This window comes from Lepidochelys olivacea (genome assembly GCF_965140295.1).
Source record: "Lepidochelys olivacea isolate rLepOli2 genome assembly, chromosome: 12".
Taxonomy (NCBI): domain Eukaryota; kingdom Metazoa; phylum Chordata; order Testudines; family Cheloniidae; genus Lepidochelys; species Lepidochelys olivacea.
The window spans coordinates 9,590,465-9,614,195 of record NC_140422.1 but is presented as its reverse complement, the minus strand read 5'-3'; the positions used below and the strand labels follow the sequence as shown (position 1 = coordinate 9,614,195).

The following is a 23,731-nucleotide window of genomic DNA, read 5'->3' as shown; positions in this document are numbered from 1 at the left end:
ATTAGTTTGGTGGTGGTAGCGGCCTGTCCAAGGGGTAATATTTTGTACCTTGGGGAAGTTTGACCTAAGCTGGTAAAGATAAGCTTAGGAGGTTTTTCATGCAGGTCCCCACATCTGCACCCTAGAGTTCAGAGTGGGGGAGGAACCTTGACAGCCTGGATGTAAAACCATGCTCTGAAGTGTCCCTAACCTCTGTTTGCCAGAAGCTGGGAACGGGTGACGGGATGGATCACTTGATGATTACCTGTTCTGTTCATTTGCTCTGAAGTACCTGGCATTGACCACTGTTGGAAGACAGGATACTGGGCTAGATGGACCATTAGTCTGATCCAGTATGGCTGTTCTTATGTTCATAGGATTAGACACCAAAATTAACCGATTTCACAACAGTCATGTGAGGTAGATGTGTTATACCCATCTGTAAGATGGATATGGGCATAGGCACAGTAAATCACTTCTCCAGTGTCACTCATAGGCAGAGTCAGGTATAAGCCTCTAGTCCTTACTCCGGGTACCCTTCTTTGAAGCCTCTAGTCCTTACTCCGGATACTAGAGAAGGCTACCCTGGCCCTGATCTTACAAACATTGACATATAAGTAAGTGTACAGACTTGAATAGTTTCACTGAGCCTATCATTTTTAGCCATTGGAATATTTACCAAGGGTCATGATAGTGATGTAGAATCTATGCCATTATGAATTTTAAAATCAAGACTGGATGTTTTTCTAAAAGATATGCTCTAGGAATTATTATAGGGAAGTTCTATAGCCTGCATTATACAGGGGGTCAGACTAGATTATCACAATGGTCTCTTCTGACCTTGAAGTCTATGAGTTAATATTTCCAGGACTTAGCATTGAAAATTACATCTGTTCAGGATGTATGTTCTATTAAGAATGTATAGTTTTGCAAAGACAAAATAATAGTGCCATAAGCAAGCTAAAATATAACCTGCTAACAAAATAGCAGCTAGGAATATAAAGAATATTGATTGGATATAAGCGTATTTTAAAATGTACATCTTCTCTTGGGAAAAAAAGGTGTTGTCATAATGCGAGTTAGCTCATACATGACAATTATAGCAAAAAATAAGGCAGTTTGTAGTTTTTGCTTGACTTAGCAAGTCAAATTAAAGACTACGGAGAAACCTAGAATTTTCTTCACACAGCCTTTACCACATATTGGTTAACACCAGGTAAGAGCACACCTTTGTCTCCTCCCCCACCCTGCAGTGAAGATAATGCCAAACAGGGCTTTGTGAAACTTTCTGATGTATCTGAGTTTTACCATTTTTATGAGCCTTTAGTTCTGCAGCTGCTACTAATCTCCATTTCCCCTTTATCAGAGTCCCCTTAAAAACTCACATTTTCCACTCACATTCTGAGCCCTAAGTCCTTTGATTCACTGTCCATCAGGCTGGCAACAGAGTTTGTCAAAAACAGAACTCAAACATCCCAAAACAAATACAGTCTTTCACCAGCTCTAGTTCCACATAGTCTCCTATTGGGCTTCCCCACCTTACTATCAGACCACCTACCTCTAGCAGCCAGAGCTGCTACTTCCATCCATCCATCCAAACAAACCCTCCCTACAACCTCTGGATGCCTTTTATATTTGAATCACCTGATTCCTCTCAGATGGAGCTCATCTTGTAACTAGGGCTAGCTCAACCCCAGGCTCTCCAGCCCAGGGGCAAGTCACCCTGTTACAGAGCCAAAGATTTCCAATTAAACACATCAACACAGAAATCAATTGAGCAAACTCAAAAAAAAAATCTAAACATGAAAATCACTAAACAAATGAAAATAAAACTTGAAGGAAAACCAACATACAAGACTCATGAAACTAAACAAAAGATCAAAATCTGACAAAACCAGGGGAATATCTGCAAGTAAGAGAAATCCAAACACATTAGCCAATTATTAAACTGGTGAAATTTGTCCTGATATGAAGGGCCAGCATAAGCCCTTCCATACCATTTAACATCCAAGAAGGCAGGGTGCCATTGCTTCTGCATCCCCTGTATAGTGATAGTCCAGTGGAAATGGGCCTGCGGTAGGCCAATAGGATTGACAGTGACATGGAACTAGATGACCCAATACCCAGTGCAAATGTCATAGAGGAGCTGCTTATAGTGACACATTGGTGAGTACTTATCTGGCCCACTGCTGAAATTCTGCTATCAAAGTTGGGTGTTGGGGTCACTTTCCAGCTTCTGCTGATGTTCACTGGACACTCCTATAGTATTCTTGCCAGAGATTTGTCCTTGGGGCTCATAAATATGCTTTGGAAGAGAGAATGTATTACCTATGGAATGGACCAGATTTGACCAATTGGTAGATTTTCCAATTTCTAATGGGACTCCTTCCTCATAAGATGTTCATGCCAACCTCATCACCTAAAACAGTACAACCTGAATTCAGTGCACTACTGTCCTTACAGTCTGAGTAACTTTCAGGAGAGCAATGGAAATATTTCAAGCTAATGATTTTACAAGTTTTAAGTGCTTTTGTCACTATTTTGGGTTAAAGTTATGAATGGCTTTTTAAAAAAAGGAAAATAAATTAGTATATTCTCCCTTAGTGCTTCACATGCTTTTCTGGAACAAGGATTTAACATTGGATTATTGGGAAAATTTTGAGGTTCTCTTTCCTAATACATGGGCAGCACATCACTGGTACTGCAGTTGCTATCCTGTCCATAAGTATTTATGTTTCATACCCTGATTTAGAAACTAAGAATCATTCTTGTTAGGCAATTGAAGGGCCTGTTACTTGCTCTGCTTTGCTATAGATGGATGTAAAGATCATTATTCTTACTGTTCACCCCTGTTCCCCAGTGCTTCATTTGTGAAACAATATTCTACACAAAACAAAGCAACTTTTGTGCCAACAACAGAGACCTTTTTTTTTCTTTTTTTTTTTCAAGAAAGTAGGTGGTTGGAATATTAGGTGTGACAGAGTGTTGCAACAGAATCTTAACAAGACCATGTGTATGCCCACTTCAGGTAAGCATGAGTGCAAGCACCTTACAACAGACAAAATGTATGCAATGTTGAGGGGGGAGATAAAAAAAATGCAGTTGAAGATTTAAAAATATAAATGTCTACATTTGGGCTTCTAATTCTATATTTAAGCACTTATTTAAATTGTCTGATTATTCCAAAGTACTGAGCAGCCAGCAGCTTCCTTTGTTCGGATGCTTTGGAGGCTAACTTTAGGCCCTTATACTGAAAATCTTGGTCTCATTCACTAGTCTGCAAAAGTTCATAGAGGCTGTGAAATAAACTCTCCGATCCCATCGTCCTTCCTCATTTCCAACGCATCTGCCTCTGTTATCTTTCAAGTAACATTTTACTTATTATTGCCTGACATTATCCTTTTACCCATTTTTGTCCACAGTCAAAGGGTAGCTGGTCTCTGTGGACAGACAGAGCCAGGCTCCCCTGGAAATTCAGCTAATTAAAGAGGGCCAGGATAGACCTGGGCCTACAAAGGTCTGTTAGTGGGCATCTGAAGGAAGGAAGAACTGAGACAGGCTGAACCCAGCACTGGCAGAGGAAGCTGTACTGGAGTGGACCTAACTTCTGTGGCAGTCCCTAGAGCAGGGGTCTCAAACATGTGGAGTATTTCCTGCGGCCCACCATAGGCACTGACTCCACCAGCAGCCAAACTCCTCTCACCCCCTGCCCCTCCCCGAATGCACTGCATCCCTGCTCCTCCACCTACCTCCCAGCGCTTCTCGCCACCAAACAGCTGCTTGGCAGTGCTTAGGACTTTCCAGGAGGGACAGGGGAGGAGCAGGGATGCAGCACGCTCAGGGGAGGAGGCAGAGAAGAGATGGGGCCGAGGCAGGGATTTGGGGAAGGGGTTGGAATGGGGGCAGGGGAGGGGTGGGAAGAGGTGGGGCAGTGGTGGGGCCTCATGGAAGGGGTGGAGTGGGAGCGGGGCTGGGGGGAAACGGGTGGCTTTAACTGAAGTAATTTTAAAAGTAAATGCGTGTTTTGTCATTGGAGTGAGGTGCATTACTGAGTGTTTATATTTTATTAAAACCCCTCTTCGCATTACAGTTTTAAAAATGTTAATACATTGACTTTTAATAGGATATTATATTACTCTTCATTTTTTTCGTTTTTGACTATACTTTTGTATTGTTGTATGGAAAGGTTTCAGTGATGCGGCCCTTGGGCCAATGTGCTAGTCCTCATGTGGCCCTCAGTTTGAGATCCCTTCCCTAGAACAAGAGGCCAGGGAAACAGCCCTGTGGCTGCTGCTCCAGGTGGGGAGTAGAGCTGAGTGAAGCTGGAAGGCTGCCAGGAACTAGAATGCCACCAGAGACCCCTAGAAGACGTGACCCTGAACCTGGGACCAAGAACTGGGTTAAGACACAGTGTTCTGTTCATTTCTTAACCTCAGTTATGAAAAATAAACCTCCTTGACTGAGACTGGGCATGGCAGTGTATGCTTTGGAGCCAGGGAGAAGCGATGGCCCTCGGTGACATCAACACTAATCAATAATTACTGGTTTGTTGATACACACAACTATCGTGCATGAGTCCAGTTTCTACTCCTTCAACTCTGTCCATGCTGTAGAGCTGAGCTGGGGAGTGACATCTTTCAAAGGCTGAACACAATTTCCAAATGATACCAAGAAGACCCTTGAGTGTTATGGGTTTGGTAAACGTTGTTGAAATTGGTGGTTGTAACAACCAACCTATGTTTGGGATAAAAGTAAGATGCCCTTAAGCCAATTTATGGAACAAAGTAGCTGAAATACTAGGAGCACTGTCCAAAACAAAAGCACATGGAAGACTGGTCAGAAACAGAGCCATTTGGTGGAGAAGTTTCACTGGTTATTGTTATAGGAGAAGTTTGTGTGTGTGTTTGAGGAAAAATAGGAAGAACACAGGAGAAGCTGATAGAGAAGCAGCAGAAATCCAATGACACAGCCATTGGGAACGTAGCCCTGAGAAAAGCCTAAAGAGACCTTTGAAACTAAGTGCTGGCTGGAAAGGGGCTTGGAACACTGAGCAAAGAAGATGTCACCTGCTGTTTTACTCCTGTTGTGTTAATGGAAACAGGAGTATGTACATTCTTTGCAAATAGTATTACATCAAAGACATACCTGACTCCAATATCAGTTTCTCCTAACTCAAACAACATGCTAGCCTGAATTTTGGCTAACTTCTTCAGCCAAAAAGGTAACAGAAGGAAAGCAACCAATCTGCCAGTGTAATCTATTCCTTTTAAGTCCTTCTTCAGCATCCTTCTGGGCAATGTCCAAGGCCTCTTTTTTCTTTTATAGTCTACTATTAGGTTCTTTATTGGAATTCAGTGGAATGTTTATGGTTTCTTTAATCTGCCTTTGAGACTTATTTGTGCAAATTGATCACTTGTAATTTTGAATGTTTTAAGATTGGTTGTCTTTATTATGGAGACACCTAAAATTAACTACATTTAATGAACACTATTAAACCACATCCTTGGCTCATGTAAATTGACATAACTAAGCTTGGCTCGTGTAAATTGACATAACTAAATTAAACCCACTGAGGATCTAGCCTACTCCAGTGTAAAGAGAGAACACAAGTATAACTTCCTGGAAAATCATATAGCAGTTGAAGCCTCTGTTTCACCAGAACTTATAAAAGAGCAGGGATTTGTGCAGATAGTGTTTACTTATCCTTGTCTGACTCACAGGCTGATGTACTAGACTGGAGTCAGGAGAATTCTCACAATTGTTTTGAAAAATGTCCTATTTGCCCACAGTTAAAACAAAAGGATTTCTTTTGTTAAATCTTGGTATTGGTATTCTTTGGGTCATTGAGGAGTGAATCGTGTATCTGAAGCGGACGTTTCAGAACTTGGCTAGGTCATCTGCAGTCCCACCAACCACTGCTCAGCCAGCAGATATTTCCCCTTCCAATCTATAAGTATATAGATAAATAAAAAACTCTGTTACAAGAAAAATACAAAACTGACTATAGTGGAATATAAATGACTCTTTCCCCATCATGACATTTAAATAAGAGAAGAATTGATAAATCATATTGGTTGAGACAATTTAACTAATACTGTTTGGCTAAAATCAAGCAATATTCCCAGTATACAATTAAAATAAAAGAAATTAGTTTTCCCCACCCAGTTTTCTGTTTCTAAACTTAACACTGGTATGGTTTCCCTGTTGAATTGTTAACAATATCACTGATCTGCTGCAAAATGCTTCAGATGTAGGGGAAACCGCCTGCTTTCTGCTCCTGGGGCTCAGCGTCTCCAAACCCACACAGTACACATGGTCTTTTGCAAAGCAGCTGCCCTGACTACTGGCCTCATAGAACCTGAGTCCAACAACAAGAAACCTATTAAGCATATCCAAAACAACCACAACCAATTCCTGAAACTTCTGAGCATCCAGTGCTAATTGTGCATCTGCCTAGCAACAATGAACCAGACCCAACTCATTCCTACCCTTCCTCACCCATATATCTCTTCAAGAAATATTTCCCTATTAGGCAAATGGGTTACACATCTGAAACCCTTCCTTGTTATAAAGGAGTCCATTTTCATTTTTCTCTAAGCCCCTTTGTAGCATGGGACTGCACTACAGTAGGGATTCTTTTTGGTTTAATGGTACTGAGGAGAGCTTTAATTTCTAAACATTTAAAAACCCTCATTTCTACAAGGTCCAAATTTAGGCTGTCTTTAAAAATAAACTTTTACAAAACGTAAGCCCAACAGGCCTTTCCCTAAAGTTCTGACACTGTTTGCAAATCAAAATTTGTAGCATAGTGCTACTACATGATAACCTGAACATGAAATTATTGGGATTCTTTCTCAGACATTTTCCCAAGAACTCAGTTTGACTCTAGACTTCATTACCCAGGTATTTTTATTTGGCGTACAGCAATGCTATGCTGAGTTGATTAGACTTAAATGCAGGGGGATGGATACAGGGAACATCACAGATCCAAAGTTACACAGATACCCACTCTTTGTATATACGTTTACACATCTCATTGCATTTACTATACATAAAGCTATGATTTTGTCACGGAGCTTGTGGAAGTCACGGAATCCGTCACTTCCAAAGACCACAGTGACTTCAGCCCTGGCAGCTGGGAGCTGCAAGGTCCTGCTGCCTCCTGCAGTTGCAGGGAGCTGTGAGGTACCTCTGCTGCCTAAGGCAGCGGGCCCTCAAGCTCCCAGCCCCCATGGACAGCAGGGATAGCCTGCAGCTTCCAGCCACTGTGGCAGGGCAGGCAGACGCCAGCGGCTCCCCTCTAGCGCGGAAGGGCAGGGGGACCCTGCAGCTCCCCTACACTGCGGTGAGTAGGGGGACCCTGGAGCTCTGAGCTCTACTGTGTGATGGGGGACCCGGAGTTCCCAGCCACCCTGCAGCTGCCCAGTCCCTTCCCATTTTATCATGGATATTTTTAGTAAAAGTCAGGGACAGGTCACAGGCTTCTGTGAATTTTTCATTCTTGCCCATAACCTGTCCCTGCCTTTTACTAAAAATATGCATGACAAAATCTTAGCCTTGACTATATATGGTTCATTACACATTTTTGGATTGGCTTGGTTACATGGTAGGGACTAATCCTTGTTCACACACTGTTGACACTGGACCTACTCTTTACCTCATCTTTACATTCCTGACTTATCTTGTCCATTATCTTGTTTGTAGTAAAGAGTTCCCTCAGTGTTCCCCCTTTTAGTTTGAGAGAACATTACATTCTGTCTCCTAGCTTACTTACCCATTTACTTATCTTAGCACAAATAGTCCCTTTTCAGCCTGCTAACCAATTTACCTCCCTTCTCCTGTCTTCCAAGAAATGAGGCATCCCCCATGTTTAATTATTTATGTCAGGTCAAGCCTACAATCCTAAAGAAACTAACTACAAACTGAATATAAACAAAAGTGAAACTGACGAGTCTATACTCATCCTCAAAGCTAAGTGATATGCAAAAAGTGAGGAAAGTGCATAAATAGTCTAAAGTCCAGAGTTTGAATTCTAAGTTTTAATAACCTGGGTGTTAATTGTAACATAAGGGAATGTGTGGGTTTTCACAAATATAGGATTCAATCCTGAAGACTTTTTACTTGGTCCTTACTCAGACAAAGCTCCTCTTGACTTCAAGGAGTCTTGCCTGTGCAAGGATTTGACTTGTAGTGTTTAACCCAGCAGTACCCCCTTTAAAACTCAAATGTGTAACAGCATTTTGACAGTCTGGAAGATTAAGTAAATTCAGTTTTTTAAAACCAGATGAGGATTTGTTGCAGGCCCACGTATGTCATGTCCCCCTGCAGTAGGTATCACAGTCATGTGAAATGGTTCCAAATTTCTGTCTCCAAGCAGACATTTTTGTTCCAACTTCTGTTCTTTGCTAATGTTAAAAGGCAGTCAGCCCTAAAGTGATAATTACAGATGACTTTGCTAGCTTTCTTAATGTGATTTCCGGAGCTCCCAGCACTCCATTATGTATGGTCTCCCCTTTGCTCCTTTGTCCCACACTTGGCTTTTGGTTGCTTGATGCATACAGTGTGTCCCACTGAGCAAACCACAGTGGACTAATTTAAAAACTACTTCAAGCTATGCAAGATCCTCACACATATGAAAAGCCTTTAAAAGCCATATGGTTGTTTACTGTGAAGTGCCATAAAATTAAACTTTCAAAAACAAAGCTCTGTGCATATACTCCTAAGTATATTTTAGTCCAGGGAAAAAGCTGTTACTTCTGTTGTAGGTTGCTACTAATCTTTTTTCCAGTTCCTAATGGTCATTACTGAATACTACATAAAAGAGCTTTTTGAATACTGACAATTTGATTCCATCAGATGTGATTACATATAATGGCAAAACTGGAGACATTTACCCTTAAATTTACTTGATCCAGAAAATATAATTGAAATACGGAGCCAGCATTAGTGAGTTTATATCACAGTTCAAAGAGAAAAGGAGTACTTGTGGCACCTTAGAGACTAACCAATTTATTTGAGCATAAGCTTTCGTGAGCTACAGCTCACTTCATCAGAAAGCTTATGCTCAAATAAATTGGTTAGTCTCTAAGGTGCCACAAGTACTCCTTTTCTTTTTGCGAATACAGACTAACATGGCTGTTACTCTGAAACCTATCACAGTTCAGTCAGTGTGACAAGGGAAACCAAACCTCATGCCTCTGGATGTAATATGATTGCCTGAGGCGTTCAGGAAGATGTTTTTGTCTCCATATCATAATATAGCATAATTTGGGGAACCTTGACCTTCTCTTGAAACTTAATGGCCACTGGAATCAGGAAAATAGTCTAGATAGGCCATCAGATCCAGTATAACAGCATTCGTGGTCAGAATCCTGCAAAGTTCAGATGCCACTGGCTTACTTTGTATGATCCAGACCTGTGCTCTTAAAAGCTGAGACTCTCATGGTCCTCCTTTTAGTGTTTAGCTGTTACTGAAGTGCTTTTGGAACAGTGGGGAACCTCTCTTCCCCTCTTTGGATTTGTGAAAGTAGAATGAATTATATTGAAATTATAATTCATTAAAGAAATGCTACTTGAAGGGTTTGAAATATAGTTGTCAGGAAGAGAAACATTAAGGAGTGTGAGACAATGGGTCCTCAAACTAATTAACTTAGAGCTTCTACTGAGCTAGGAGATTGGTAAACGTTAGTATGCAAATAAGATATGTATGAATATTTGTCAGTTTCTGCTTTCTTTTGTCTCTTATGTTAAATTGGCTTTGGCTTAGCTGTATAAATAAGTTATCTTGAGCCTCAGAGAGGGGCTCACATCTGGGTGTATTAGCAAAGCGCTTTGCTAATCAACAGAGTGGTCTGACAAATTATGTGAGTCCTGAATCTGACTTTGACAGATTCAAGTCAGACAGTCCTACACTGGTGATGATCTTCTGTTTTGTTTACTTTGCCAGTGTGTTTACAGCTCCACAGTTGTTGTTGTTGCCGTGCCTGTGAGATCTAGCAAACTCAGCCAAAGACAAGACAGACCAAAAGATTTCATCTCATGTGGCCAAGCTACTCAAAAGTCACAAATTAAGATCAATTCCTGTGAGTCATCACCTCCACAGCTAGCATAATTGGTACTAGTTGGTGCAAATAGTTGACACTGTCACATTCTAAGAACTGTTGTAGCCGTGTTGGTCCCAAAGTATTAGAGAGAGAAGGTAGGTGAGGTGTAATGTCAGAAAAGTATATGGGGAGATTAAGCTTCCCTCCCTTTCTCCCTTCCAGGTGATAATTGTAGGTAATGGGCTGAGCGAGAATGAGAGTTTACATTTCTGGTGCCCACTTTTGATTAATGGACTTTGACCTCCTAGACTGCCAATCAACTACCTTTTACCAGGACTGAAAATTCATTTTCTTTTGTCTTAAAACCAGACAAAGAATTAGCTATAATTACCAGAGAGATTCCATTTTAAGACATGAAGGAGGGTAGCCAAGACTATTCCTCCCACTGAATTACAATAAGAAAAAGGAGTACTTGTGGCACCTTAGAGACTAACCAATTTATTTGAGCATAAGCTTTCGTGAGCTACAGCTCACTTCATCGGATGCATGCAGTGGAAAATACAGTGGGAAGATTTTATATACACAGAGAACATGAAACAATGGGAGTTACCATACACACTGTAACGAGAGTGATCGGGTAAGGTGAGCTATTATCAGCAGGAGAGAAAAAAAATCTTTTGTAGTGATAATCAAGGTGGGCCATTTCCAGCAGTTGACAAGAACGTGTGAGGAACAGTAGGGAGGGAAAGTAAACATGGGGAAATAGTTTTACTTTGTGTAATGACCCATCCACTCCCAGTCTTTATTCAAGCCTAAGTTAACAGTGTCCAGTTTGCAAATTAATTCCAATTCAGCAGTCTCTCGTTGGAGTCCGTTTTTGAAGCTTTTTTGTTGAAGAATTGCCACTTTTAGGTCTGTAATCGAGTGACTAAAGAGATTGAAGTGTTCTCCGACTGGTTTTTGAATTTTATAATTCTTGACGTCTGATTTGTGTCCATTTAGTCTTTTACATAGAGACTGTCCGGTTTGGCCAAGGTACATGGCAGAGGGGCATTGCTAGCACATCATGGCATATATCACATTGGTAGATGTGCAGGTGAACGAGCCTCTGATAGTGTGGCTGATGTGATTAGGCCCTATGATGGTGTCCCCTGAATAGATATGTGGACAGAGTTGGCAACGGGCTTTGTTGCAAGGATAGGTTCCTGGGTTAGTGGTTCTGTTGTGTGGTTGCTGGTGAGTATTTGCTTCAGGTTGGGGGGCTGTCTGTAAGCAAGGACTGGCCTGTCTCCCAAGATCTGTGAGAGTGATGGCTCGTCCTTCAGGGTAGGTTGTAGATCTTTGATGATGCGTTGGAGAGGTTTTAGTTGGGGGCTGAAGGTGATGGCTAGTGGCGTTCTGTTATTTTTTTTGTTGGGCCTGTCCTGTAGTAGGTAACTTCTGGGTACTCTTCTGGCTCTGTCAATCTGTTTCTTCACTTCGGCAGGTGGGTATTGTAGTTGTAAGAATGCTTGATAGAGATCTTGTAGGTATTTGTCTCTGAGGGGTTGGAGCAAATGAGGTTGTATTGTAGCGCTTGGCTGTAGACAATGGATCGTGTGGTGTGGTCTGGATGAAAGCTGGAGGCATGAACTGCATAGCGGTCAGTAGGTTTCTGGTATAGGGTGTTTATGTGACCATCGCTTATTAGCACCGTAGTGTCCAGGAAGTGGATCTCTTGTGTGGACTGGTCCAGGCTGAGGTTGATTGTGGGAAGGAAATTGTTGAAATCATGGTGGAATTCCTCAAGGGCTTCTTTTCCATGGGTCCAGATGATGAAGATGTCATCAATGTAGCGCAAGTAGAGTAGGGGCATTAGGGGACGAGAGCTGAGGAACCGTTGTTCTAAGTCAGCCATAAAAATGTTGGCATACTGTGGGGCCATGTGGGTACCCATAGCAGTGCCGCTGATTTGAAGGTATACATTGTCCCCAAATGTGAAATAGTTATGGGTGAGGACAAAGTCACAAAGTTCAGCCACCAGGTTTGCCGTGACATTATCGGTGATACTGTTCCTGATGGCTTGTAGTCCATCTTTGTGTGGAATGTTGGTGTAGAGGGCTTCTACATCCATAGTGGCTAGGATGGTGTTTTCAGGAAGATCACCGATGGATTGTAGTTTCCTCAGGAAGTCAGTGCTGTCTCAAAGATACTGGGAGTGCTGGTAGCATAGGGCCTGAGGAGGGAGTCTACATAGCCAGACAATCCAGCTGTCAGGGTGCCAATGCCTGAGATGATGGGGTGTCCAGGATTTCCAGGTTTATGGATCTTGGGTAGCAGCTGCTGCCAGCAAGTTCCCTCCGTTCTGAGCCCTGTCGTGTCATTTCCCTCCCCCCCCCCCGCTCTGTGGAGATGGGGTACAAGAGCAGGGGAGGGGGACACCCTGACATTAACACCCCTCTTCCCCCACCCTCTGCACAGCAAGCAGAAGGCTCCCGGGAGCAGCTCCAAGGCAGGGGGCAGGAGTAGCACACGGCAGTGGGGGGAGGGACAGCTGAACTGCCAGGCAAGTGATAGCCTGCTGGGCGGGTGCACAGGGAACTTAGGAGAACTGAAAGGGGGCTGCCGGTCCACCCTGGTTCAAAGCCCCCACCAGCTAGCTGCAACAGGCTGCTCTTCCTGCAACCAGTGGACAAAGCAGGCGGCTGCCAAACAACGTTATAAGGGAGCATCGCGCAACTTTAAACAAGCATGTTCTGTAATAGATCAGCAACATAACAACGAAACAACATTAACCAGGATGATGTTAAGTGAGGAGTTACTGTAAATGCTATTCTATTATTGTTTAAATAATAGAACATGTTATTTATTGTTTAAATAATAGAATACCATTTATTTAAATATTTTTGATGTTTTCTACATTTTCAAATATATGCATTTGTATGCATTTTTTTGCCAGTGTGACTCAGCCTAGAGGTGGAGAGCCTAGTTCTCAGATTAGATGACAGTTCATACATAGCCTTCTCTAACTACAGTCATTCTACTGAGAAAGCCACCAAAGGAGATAATTATGTTGCTTATTTACTCACTGCTCAGTATGGGCACCCAAGTCCTATCAATAGCATCATGACAATCAGGAAACAGGGTGGGCAGGAGAGTTTTCCTACGTGCAATACATTCATAGGGCTAGAGTGTCGACACTAGAGGGCAGTAGCTTTAGGCACTCCCCAGGATAGGGTTACTTTGACTTGCGTCTACGCACTGCAGTGTGGATACCACAGCCCAAGGTTCAAGCCCAGGTCAGAAAATCCTCAAGCTATGGTTAGAATGCAGTGTAGATTCTCAAGGGTTCCCTGACAGAGGTCAGCTGACTTGAGTTCCACTAACCATAGGCTTACATTGCTGTGTAGACATACCCACAGAGCTCTTTTTCAGGTCTGGGAAAGGAACTCCCAGCATCACAGCAAAATGCAAGGTGGAATAGAGTGTTATAAGCTAATATAAATCAGATTCCAGTTTGAGAGTAATACACATTTAGACTGCACACTCTGTTATTCCTTGAAGAACAAGGGAAAATATTTCTACCTATGCAGAGTTGACAAAAGATAAATTGTTAGAAGTAACTATTACAATGAATTGACCTTTGCATGAGGCCTAACATTCTGTTTTTTTCTGGAGTTTCCAGACTGCTGAACACTTAACTTCTTTACCTTAATGCTATATTAACTCTGAGTAAATTAATCTTGGCTAAATTCTATGGACTAAATGGAAAATGCTAAGGCTAAAGGAAGTGCACAACTTTGGACCTTGTGCACTATAGAATCCCAAACTGCCCTTCCTCCCTGCTGCTGGAAACCCTTGCCCATCCATTAGTCCATCTTCCCTGCTATTAGGTCTTGAACCATGCCTTTGGCTGGGAATCAGCATAAGGGCATTGTATCAGAAGCCAAGGGCAAGCAAAAACTAACTTGTCCAAGCAGAGCTAGCAGAAGTGTGAAGTGGGTGAACCCGGGGAGGAGGCCACACTTGTCATGGTGGGAGATCTCACCTTCTGTTGAGAGAGGAGGGAGAATCTTCTTCTATTGGAGAGAACAAGATTTCACTTGGTTTAGATTAGACTGAGTCATAGAACCAACCAAAAATTATAGTAGGTATAAAGGAAAAGATGGTTGCTACCAATTGAGCAATGAAACTCCCAATTCTGAACTAGCACACTCCAACTAAATGCAGAGTGCAATGTTTTCCTTTCTCACCTGGGACCCTGGGTATGTAATTTAGTGACTAGCCCATGTTGCCACCCGTGCTGTGGTTGCTTCATTGCTGTTGTTATTTGAGTTAGTTAAATCAAAGCTAGCTCCGGTGTGTCAACATGTGCTGCAGTCCCACCTCTGATTACAGTGTAGATATTCCTATCCTCTGAGTGCAACAGAATTGAATTAGTTCATAATTAACCTGCCTGTGCTCAGGACCGGCTCTAGGCACCAGCTAAGCAAGCTGCTGTGCTCTAGAATGTTAATCTTTGCAATCATAAGCCCTATGGAGAAAAGACAGAGGAAATGTTGAAAATGAGTGCTCCTTAGAACACTTCAGGCCTCAGGTTTCTAAGAGTGAATAGGTTTTTATTCATGTAAATAACTAGCCACCATTTCATTTAATCTCTTATTTTTGTCCATTAGGTAAGGCCTACCTGAAATCTCAGCAAAGCAAATGGCTGTATGGCTCCGCATATCTCTGCAAACTGTGATCTGACTATTTTTGGGTGTGTGACCAAAAGGTAGGAAACAATTTATCACTATTTTCAGAGTAGCAGTCATGTTAATGCATCCGATGAAGTGAGCTGTAGCTCAAGAAAGCTCATGCTCAAATAAATTGGTTAGTCTCTAAGGTGCCACTAGCACTCCTTTTCTTTTTGCGAATTCATCATTAGAAACCCTTCCCAACCCCATTCTCATGTTGGGACAAGAGTTAGAGGTAAATCATCTGAACCTGATCTCTCCCCCACCATTTTTTGCCATTTTGGGATCTCACAAAACAAAAGGCTTGGACTGGCAGGAATCTTTTCTTAATAATAACACATACCAAACTTAACTAGATAGTAAATGTACCTGGCTAGTTACACTAACTTTAATAGAACACAGATAGTTCATTAGCTATTTCCCTTGCAGGCCTGTCAACTAGTTTAATTTATGATAGATTGACCTTCACATTCTAGGAGACCTGTTTAAGTTGGCCCCGTCCACCTAACCACATGCTAAGCAAAATGAGTGCATTTCCAGGCAAGGAGCTACTTCCCAGGATAAAGAGGAAAGATGAAATAATACTGAGGCTACCTGAGCACCGATATCACTGTGGAAAAAATAAATAAAGGAATGGAAGGGCAAAGTAATAAGACTTAATTGAAGGAGAATGTAACTAATAGCTCTGTAGCACTATACACATTATTAAATAATAGTAATCCAGTGTGCTAAATCTTTAGAGACAATCCAGCAGAGAAGGACTCTGCCTCAAAGAGATTACAGTCTAACACTCCCAATCCTGCTAATGCTTACATATATGCTTACCTTTACTCACACAGGTTCTCCCTGACTACTCACATGCATAAAACTAAGCATTTGTGTAAAACATTTACAGGAATTGAACCTTAGATACTGGGGTGCAGGCTCTGGGAGGGAGTTTGGGGGCTGGGGTGTGTGGGTGGGAAGGGGGCGCAGGCTCTGGGAGGGAGTTTGGGGGCAGGAGGGCGTGTGTGGGGAGGGGATGGGATGCAGGCTCTGGGAGGGGGTCAGCGGGGGCGGCACTTACCTGGGGCTCCAAGGCGGGGCGGACCAGGGGGCCTCCGTGCGCTGCTGATCCCAGGCACCGCCCCTCCAGCTTCCCATTGGCTGCAGGGAGGGGCCAGCAGGCAGGCAGACGCCACTCAGCTCCGCTGTGCTGCCGGGGCCCTGGGCCATTTTAAATTGCCAGGGAGGGGAAGCGCCTAGGGGAGGCAGGTGGAGTGAAGGAAGAGACCTGGTCCCAAAACTGCTGGAGCCCCACGGGCTGCATTGGGGCGGTTCGTGGGCCGCAGATGGCCCATGGGCCGTGAGTTTCAGACCCCAGCTCTAACGTGTTTTGACAGAGTGTAACTTGGTCCCATGTATACTAGGCTTGTTGGGTCTACGATAACAATGGCTTTTTTGAAGTATATGTAAATATTTTATCTTGAAAGTATACTTGATGCCTTGCCTGGTTGCACCTAGTGTGTTCTCTGCCTTGTTCTATAAGAGGTTTGCTTCCATAAGGAAAACTGAAGGATGCAAAGTCGTATGTTATGCACATCAGCCAGGAGGCAGATGATGAGAAAGGAGTTCCCTTGTGTGAGGGTGCCCAGCTGAGGAGGAATAACTGGGCTGGATGTACAAAGACAGGAAATTGGCAGCAGGGGTGCTGCAGAGAAGTAGTCTGCAGTTGCTCCCTGGGGGAAGGGAAGTGTGTTTGGGGCGACAGAGATAGGTAGCCTACAGTTGCTCCCTGGGAGGAAGGAGTTTGGGCTGGTAAACCCAGAGAGGGGGAAAGCCAGGAAGGTAGGAAAGGCTCTGGGGAAAAGCATCAAGGTATGGGATAGGGAACCCAGAGTAGGGGGCGGGCCCAGGTTCCCCTATCAGCCACAGGGGATAGGGAACCCAGAGTAGGGGGTGGGCCCAGGTTCCCCTACCAGCCTCAGGGCAAGAGACATGAAACAGAGAGTAGACTGCCTGGGACAGTTTGCCTTGGAAGACTTCAATACCCTGGAATGGGAGGACCATAGTGAGCTGGCAGGAGGGCCACGTTGTGAAGAGGAAGCTGCAGTTCCTGGAGAAAAGGGGGCCTCAGAGAGAGAGAGAGGACCCAGGATGGAGAGACTGCCAGAGGAGAGTGCAGTTCCTGGAAGGAGCTAATCCCCAGAGCAGCCAGGAGGAGGTGCCCCTAGCAGTGAAAGGATCTTGTGACACTGTCATAAAAAGGTTTTGTCACGTTCACATGATATTGGGTGCCAATGTAAGCAATTAGATGGCTCCGCCACAACAGTTCACCTCACTGAGTTGTTTGATGATTTTAAATGGCTATTCCCAGGAAGCCTGGAGTATATTCCTCCACACTGACTAGCTGACTTCTCAGCTGTTTATAACTTGTTTTCCCTCTCTCTTTTTGCTATTCCCTTCCTGAAAAGACTGAGCCCTGGTCTACACTATGACTTTAGGTTGAATTTAGCAGTGTTAAATCGATGTAAACCTGCACCCGTACACACAATGAAGCCCTTTATTTCGACTTAAAGGGTTCTTAAAATCGATTTCCGTACTCCACCCCTGACAAGTGGATTAGTGCTTAAATCGGCCTTGCCGGGTCGAATTTGGGGTACTGTGGACACAATTCGACGGTATTGGCCTCCGGGAGCTATCCCAGAGTGCTCCATTGTGACCACTCTGGACAGCACTCTCAACTCAGATGCACTGGCCAGGTAGACAGGAAAAGAACCGCGAACTTTTGAATCTCATTTCCTGTTTGTCCAGCGTGGCAAGCTGCAGGTGACCATGCAGAGCTCAGCAGCAGAGGTGACCATGATGGAGTCCCAGAATCGCAAAAGAGCTCCAGCATGGACTGAACGGGAGGTACGGGATCTGATCGCTGTATGGGGAGAGGAATCCGTGCTATCAGAACTCCGTTCCAGTTTTCGAAATGCCAAAACCTTTGTCAAAATCTCCCAGGGCATGAAGGACAGAGGCCATAACAGGGATCCAAAGCAGTGCCGCGTGAAACTTAAAGAGCTGAGGCAAGCCTACCAGAAAACCAGAGGGGTGAACGGCTGCTCCGGGTCAGAGCCCCAAACATGCCGCTTCTATGATGAGCTGCATGCCATTTTAGGGGGTTCAGCCATCACTACCCTAGCCGTGTTGTTTGACTCCTTCAATGGAGATGGAGGCAACACAGAAGCAGGTTTTGGGGATGAAGAAGATGATGATGATGAGGTTGTAGATAGCTCACAGCAAGCAAGCGGAGAAACCGGTTTTCCCGACAGCCAGGAACTGTTTCTCACCCTGGACCTGGACCTGGAGCCAGTACCCGCCGAACCCACCCAAGGCTGCCTCCTGAACCCGGCAGGTGGAGAAGGGACCTCCGGTGAGTGTACCTTTTTAAAATACTATACATGGTTTAAAAGCAAGCATGTGAAAGGATTAATTTGCCCTGGCATTCGCGGCTCTCGTGGATGTACTCCCAAAGCCTTTGCAAAAGGTTTCTGGGGAGGGCAGCCTTATTGCGTCCTTCATGGTAGGACACTTTACCACTCCAGGCCAGTAACACGTACTCGGGAATCATTGTACAACAAAGCATTGCAGTGTATGTTTGCTGGCGTTCAAACAACATCCGTTCTTTGTCTCTCTGTGCTATCCTCAGGAGAGTGAGATATCATTCATGGTCACCTGGTTGAAATAGGGTGCTTTTCTTAAGGGGACACTCAGAGGAGCTCATTCCTGCTGAGCTGTTTGCCTGCGGCTGAACAGAAATGTTCCCTGCTGTTAGCCACGGGGAGGGGGGAGGGTTGAGGGGGGTAGCCACGCGGTGGGGGGAAGCAAAATGCGACCTTGTAACGAAAGCACATGTGCTATGTATGTAATGTTAACAGCAAGGTTTACCCTGAAAGACTGTAGCCACTGTTTTATAAAATGTGTCTTTTTAAATACCGCTGTCCCTTTTTTTTTCCCACCAGCTGCATGTGTTTCAATGATCACAGGATCTTCTCCTTCCCAGAGGCTAGTGAAGATTAGAAAGAAAAAAAAACACACTCGTGATGAAATGTTCTCTGAGCTCATGCTGTCCTCCCACACTGACAGAGCATAGACGAATGCGTGGAGGCAAATAATGTCAGAGTGCAGGAAAGCACAAAATGACCGGGAGGAGAGGTGGCGGGCTGAAGAGAGTAAGTGGCGGGCTGAAGAGAGTAAGTGGCTGGCTGAAGACAGGGCTGAAGCTCAAATATGGCGGCAGCGTGATGAGAGGAGGCAGAAGTCAATGCTGAGTCTGCTGGAGGATCAAACCAGTATGCTCCAGTGTATGGTTGAGCTGCAGCAAAGGCAGCTAGAGCACAGACTGCCACTACAGCCCCTGTGTAACCAATCGCCGTCCTCCTCAAGTTCCATAGCCTCCACACCCAGACGCCCAAGAACGCGGTGGGGGGCCACCGGCCAACCAGCCACTCCACCACAGAGGATTGCCCAAAAAAAAGAAGGCTGTCATTCAATAAATTTTAAAGTTGTAAACTTTTAAAGTGCTGTGCTTAAAGTGCTGTGTGGCATTTTCCTTCCCTCCTCCACCACCCCTCCTGGGCTACCTTGGTAGTCATCCCCCTATTTGTGTGATGAATGAATAAAGAATGCATGAATGTGAAGCAACAATGACTTTATTACCTCTGCAAGCGGTGATCGAAGAGAGGAGGGGAGAGTGGTTAGCTTACAGGGAAGTAGAGTGAACCAAGGGGTGGGGGGTTTCATCAAGGAAAAAAAAGAGAACTTTCACACCGTAGCCTGGTCAGTCATGAAACTGGTTTTCAAAGCTTCTCTGATGCATACCGCACCCTCCTGTGCTCTTCTAACTGCCCTGGTGTCTGGCTGCACGTAACCAGCAGCCAGGCGATTTGCCTCAACCTCCCACCCCGCCATAAACATCTCCCCCTTACTCTCACAGATATTGTGGAGCACACAGCAAGCAGTAATAACAGTGGGAATATTGGTTTCGCTGAGGTCTAAGCGAGTCAGTAAACTGCGCCAGCGCGCCTTTAAATGTCCAAATGCACATTCTACCACCATTCTGCACTTGCTCAGCCTGTAGTTGAACAGCTCCTGACTACTGTCCAGGCTGCCTGTGTACGGCTTCATGAGCCATGGCATTAAGGGGTAGGCTGGGTCCCCAAGGATACATATAGGCATTTCAACATCCCCAACAGTTATTTTCTGGTCTGGAATAAAGTCCCTTCCTGCAGCTTTTGAAACAGACCAGAGTTCCTGAAGATGCGAGCGTCATGTACCTTTCCCGGCCATCCCACGTTGATGTTGGTGAAATGTCCCTTGTGATCCACCAGAGCTTGCAGCACTATTGAAAAGTACCCCTTGTGGTTTATGTAGTCGCCGGCTTGGTGCTCCGGTGCCAAGATAGGGATATGGGTTCCGTCTATGGCCCCACCACAGTTAGGGAATCCCATTGTAGCAAAGCCATCCTCTATGACCTGCACATTTCCCAGGGTCACCAGCCTTGATATCAGCAGATCTTTGATTGCGTGGGCTACTTGCATCACAGCAGCCCCTACAGTAGATTTGCCCACTCCAAACTGATTCCCAACTGACCAGTAGCTGTCTGGCATTGCAAGCTTCCACAGGGCTATCACCACTCGCTTCTCAACTGTGAGGGCTGCTCTCATCTTGGTATTCATGCGCTTCAGAGCAGGGGAAAGCAAGTCACAAAGTTCCATGAAAGTGCCCTTACGCATGCGAAAGTTTCGCAGCCACTGGGAATCGTCCCAGACCTGCAACACTATGCGGTCCCACCAGTCTGTGCTTGTTTCCCGAGCCCAGAATCGGCGTTCCACAGCATGAACCTGCCCCATTAGCACCATGATGCATGCACTGGCAGGGCCCATGCTTTCAGAGAAATCTGTGTCCATGTCCTGATCACTCACGTGACCGCGCTGACATCTCCTACTCGCCCGGTATCACTCTGCCAGGTTCTGGTGCTGCATATACTGCTGGATAATGTGTGTGGTGTTTAATGTGCTCCTAATTACCAAAGTGAGCTGAGCGGCCTCCGTGCTTGCCTTGGTATGGCGTCCGCTCAGAAAAAAGGCGCTGAACGATTGTCTGCCATTGCTCTAACTGAGGGAGGGGCGACTGACGACATGGCTTACAGGGTTGGCTTCAGGGAGCTAAAATCAACAAAGGGGGTGGCTTTACATCAAGGAGTATTTCAGGCAGGACTTCACGGAGGGTTCCAATAAGAAATGGTGCACCTAAGTTATTGTTCTTATTGGAACAAGGAGGTTAGTCTGGCCTCTGATTGATATGTGGCTAGATTTACCTTGCTGCACCTTCCCTGTGAGTGACTGCAGTGTGACCTAGAGGAATGAGTCCCCTAGATGGGGGCGGGGGGGAAGCAAATGAGTACAAAAGAAATCTGGTCTATTTCTTGTTTTGATACACTCCATCTATCTTTTACATCTTTGGCTGGCAGCAGACGGTGCAGAAGGACTGCATGCCATCCACATCTCATGGCTGCTCAGCAGAAGATGATGCAATAGGACTGCTAGCAATCCGTATCGCCTGCCTGCTCACCATAAGATGGTTCAATAGGACTGACTGCAGGACTAAAGAGAATGACTTGATCAAGTCACTCCAAATTTAGTCCCTGCGCTCATGTCTGTCCAGGCGCTCCCGGCCGATGTGGCCAGGAGCACCTCAGACATGACGATGACGGCTACCAGTCCTATTGCACCGTCTGCTGCCACAAGGCAATGGGTTGCTGCTACTGTGTAGCAATGCAGTGCCGCGTCTGCCAGCACCCAGGAGACATACGGTGACGGTTACCTGAGCTGGCTCCATGCTTGCCGTGGTATGGCGTCTGCACAGGTAACTCAGGAAAAAAGGCGTGAAACGATTGTCTGCCCTTGCTTTCACGGAGGGAGGGAGGGAACGGGGGCCTGATGATATGTACCCAGAACCACCCGCGGCAATGTTTTAGCCCCATCAGGCATTGGGATCTCAACCCAGAATTCCAACGGGCAGCGGAGACTGCGGGAACTGTGGGATAGCTACCCACAGTGCACACTCCGGAAGTCGACTCTAGCCTCACTACTGTGGAAGCGCTCCGCCGAGTTAATTCACTTAGTGCACTTAGAGCATTTTCTGTGGGGACACACACACTCGAATATATAAAACCGATTTCTAAATAACCGACTTCTGTAAATTTGACCTAATTTCGTAGTGTAGACATACCCTGAGACTTTTCTCTGTGCTTTTCCTTTCTACGGTACTTGCTTTCACTATTTTTGGCACTTTGGCAGTTAACGCTGTCATAGATCCCACAGATGCTGCCATCATATGCCAGTTTCGAAGTAACTACACCTGTGGTCCCTCAAGGGCACGCATTTAAAGATTTCTGACTCCCAGCAGTCACCTCTTTTGGGTGGAGACCCATATCTCATTCCCTCTGTGTGGAGATTTTAAGGTTGTACAGCTCCCTGACTTACACTGATATCCCCAACAAGCCAGACTGCCTGAAAACACCAGCACCTGCGCTTTGCTTTCTCTCTGAGGGCTATGAACAGTGTATTGCCAGCAGTTATAAGATACCATATGGCTCTTTTTACCTTTAAGAATAAATGTGCTTGTTCAGAAACAGAGACAACAAATTAAAATAATAACAAAACCTACATGCATACTAAAAAGCTTACCAGAGGTCACCCTCAGTTCTAACTTAGGGCTCTGGTAAATTTCAGTTGTTCAAAACCCACAACATGGGTTTTCTGCATGGACCTGTCTTAGAGCCAGAACCAGAACTAAGGCTGGGTATATCAGCTGTTCCTCATGCAGCTCAGACCTTTGACCCCAGCCTTCTGTGACAAATAATCAGCAGCCAATGACCCTCTTCTTCGGGGGTAGTTTCCAAAGGCTGGGGTATTGCATAACCAGAGTTGGGGAATTTGCATTAACCTCTCCCTAGGAATTCCCCCACTTAACACTTATTGTCCCAGAAGTCCATACATGACCAGCACATTTTGAATATAGTCTTTTTAACTTCCAGGTCTCACATCTACCACATCTTCCCCATAGAGAGGTTACATACAATCTTGGCCTGCAATAATACATAAACTTAATAAGGAATTCCAGGGATATTGCAGGAAATTGCCATATCTGTCACAATACCCTCTTGTACCTGATAATCCCTTTTCCATCTTGGTGTTTAGTATTTACGTCCTTCAGGTACCTCTGAACAACTATTTTCCCCCTCTCCCTCAGTCCTCACATCAATCCCTTTAATGTCAGTAGCTCTTCTCTGGACTTCAGGCCACATCTGTCCATTAATTGGATGCCCAGAGCTTAATGTAATATTCCAGTTGTGGTCACGCCAAAACCATATAGAAGGGAATACTACAGTCATACTCCATTACATGAAATCTGTGAACCCAGTCCCAAAATGCACTAGGCCTTTGTTTAGCTATATCACAAATTCATAGAGCTCTGCAAATGCACAGATAGCGGCTTTATATCTATGGAAATCCACATCCGCGGATCATTTTTGCGGATTGCATGCAGATACAAATTTTATATCCATGCAGGACTCTACAAATTCACGTGCAATTAGCTGTCCACTACTTGGTCACTATTACTGCTTACCTGATTTCTCCCACATTGCATCTCTGGGGTTCAGATTTTCAGCAGATGTATTAGACAGCATTTTTTAAAGATGAATCTGTATTATTTTCCGACTATTTCTATCTACTTGCTCTGCTTTATTTCTGAGGATGCTAAACATTTAAAAGACCACTTAGGAAGTAAATCTATTATATTAATAGATATTTATATAATGGATTTCACTTAATATGCAGAAAATACAGTGTTAGTATGGGTTGCTGAGGTTCTCTGTAACTGCATGGAAGTAAATAGAAGTGAAAGTTTTGTGCAAATCTGAAATCTTTCAGAAACTGATAGAGGATATGGGTGGACAAA

General features: G+C 44.5%; 1 protein-coding gene across 4 annotated transcripts in view; it reads left to right on the top strand.

The window, feature by feature from the left end:
• Positions 1–19,220, top strand: part of LOC311528982 (uncharacterized protein) — a 31,965-nt gene extending 12,745 nt beyond the window's left edge. For 2 of the 4 annotated variants that reach the window (XM_084644544.1, XM_084644543.1), the window contains exons 3-6: positions 2,929–3,007; positions 14,678–14,775; positions 17,531–18,137; positions 18,727–19,220. In XM_084644544.1, the coding sequence (XP_084500670.1) occupies positions 17,552–18,137; positions 18,727–18,857 (717 nt within the window). In that variant the 5' untranslated portion in view covers positions 2,929–3,007; positions 14,678–14,775; positions 17,531–17,551 and the 3' untranslated portion in view covers positions 18,858–19,220. Of the gene's footprint in view, positions 1–2,928; positions 3,008–14,476; positions 14,599–14,677; positions 14,776–17,530; positions 18,138–18,726 lie in introns of those variants that run through there. The other 2 variants (XM_084644545.1, XM_084644546.1) reach the window with 2 other exon arrangements.
• Positions 19,221–23,731: the final 4,511 nt, after the last annotated feature.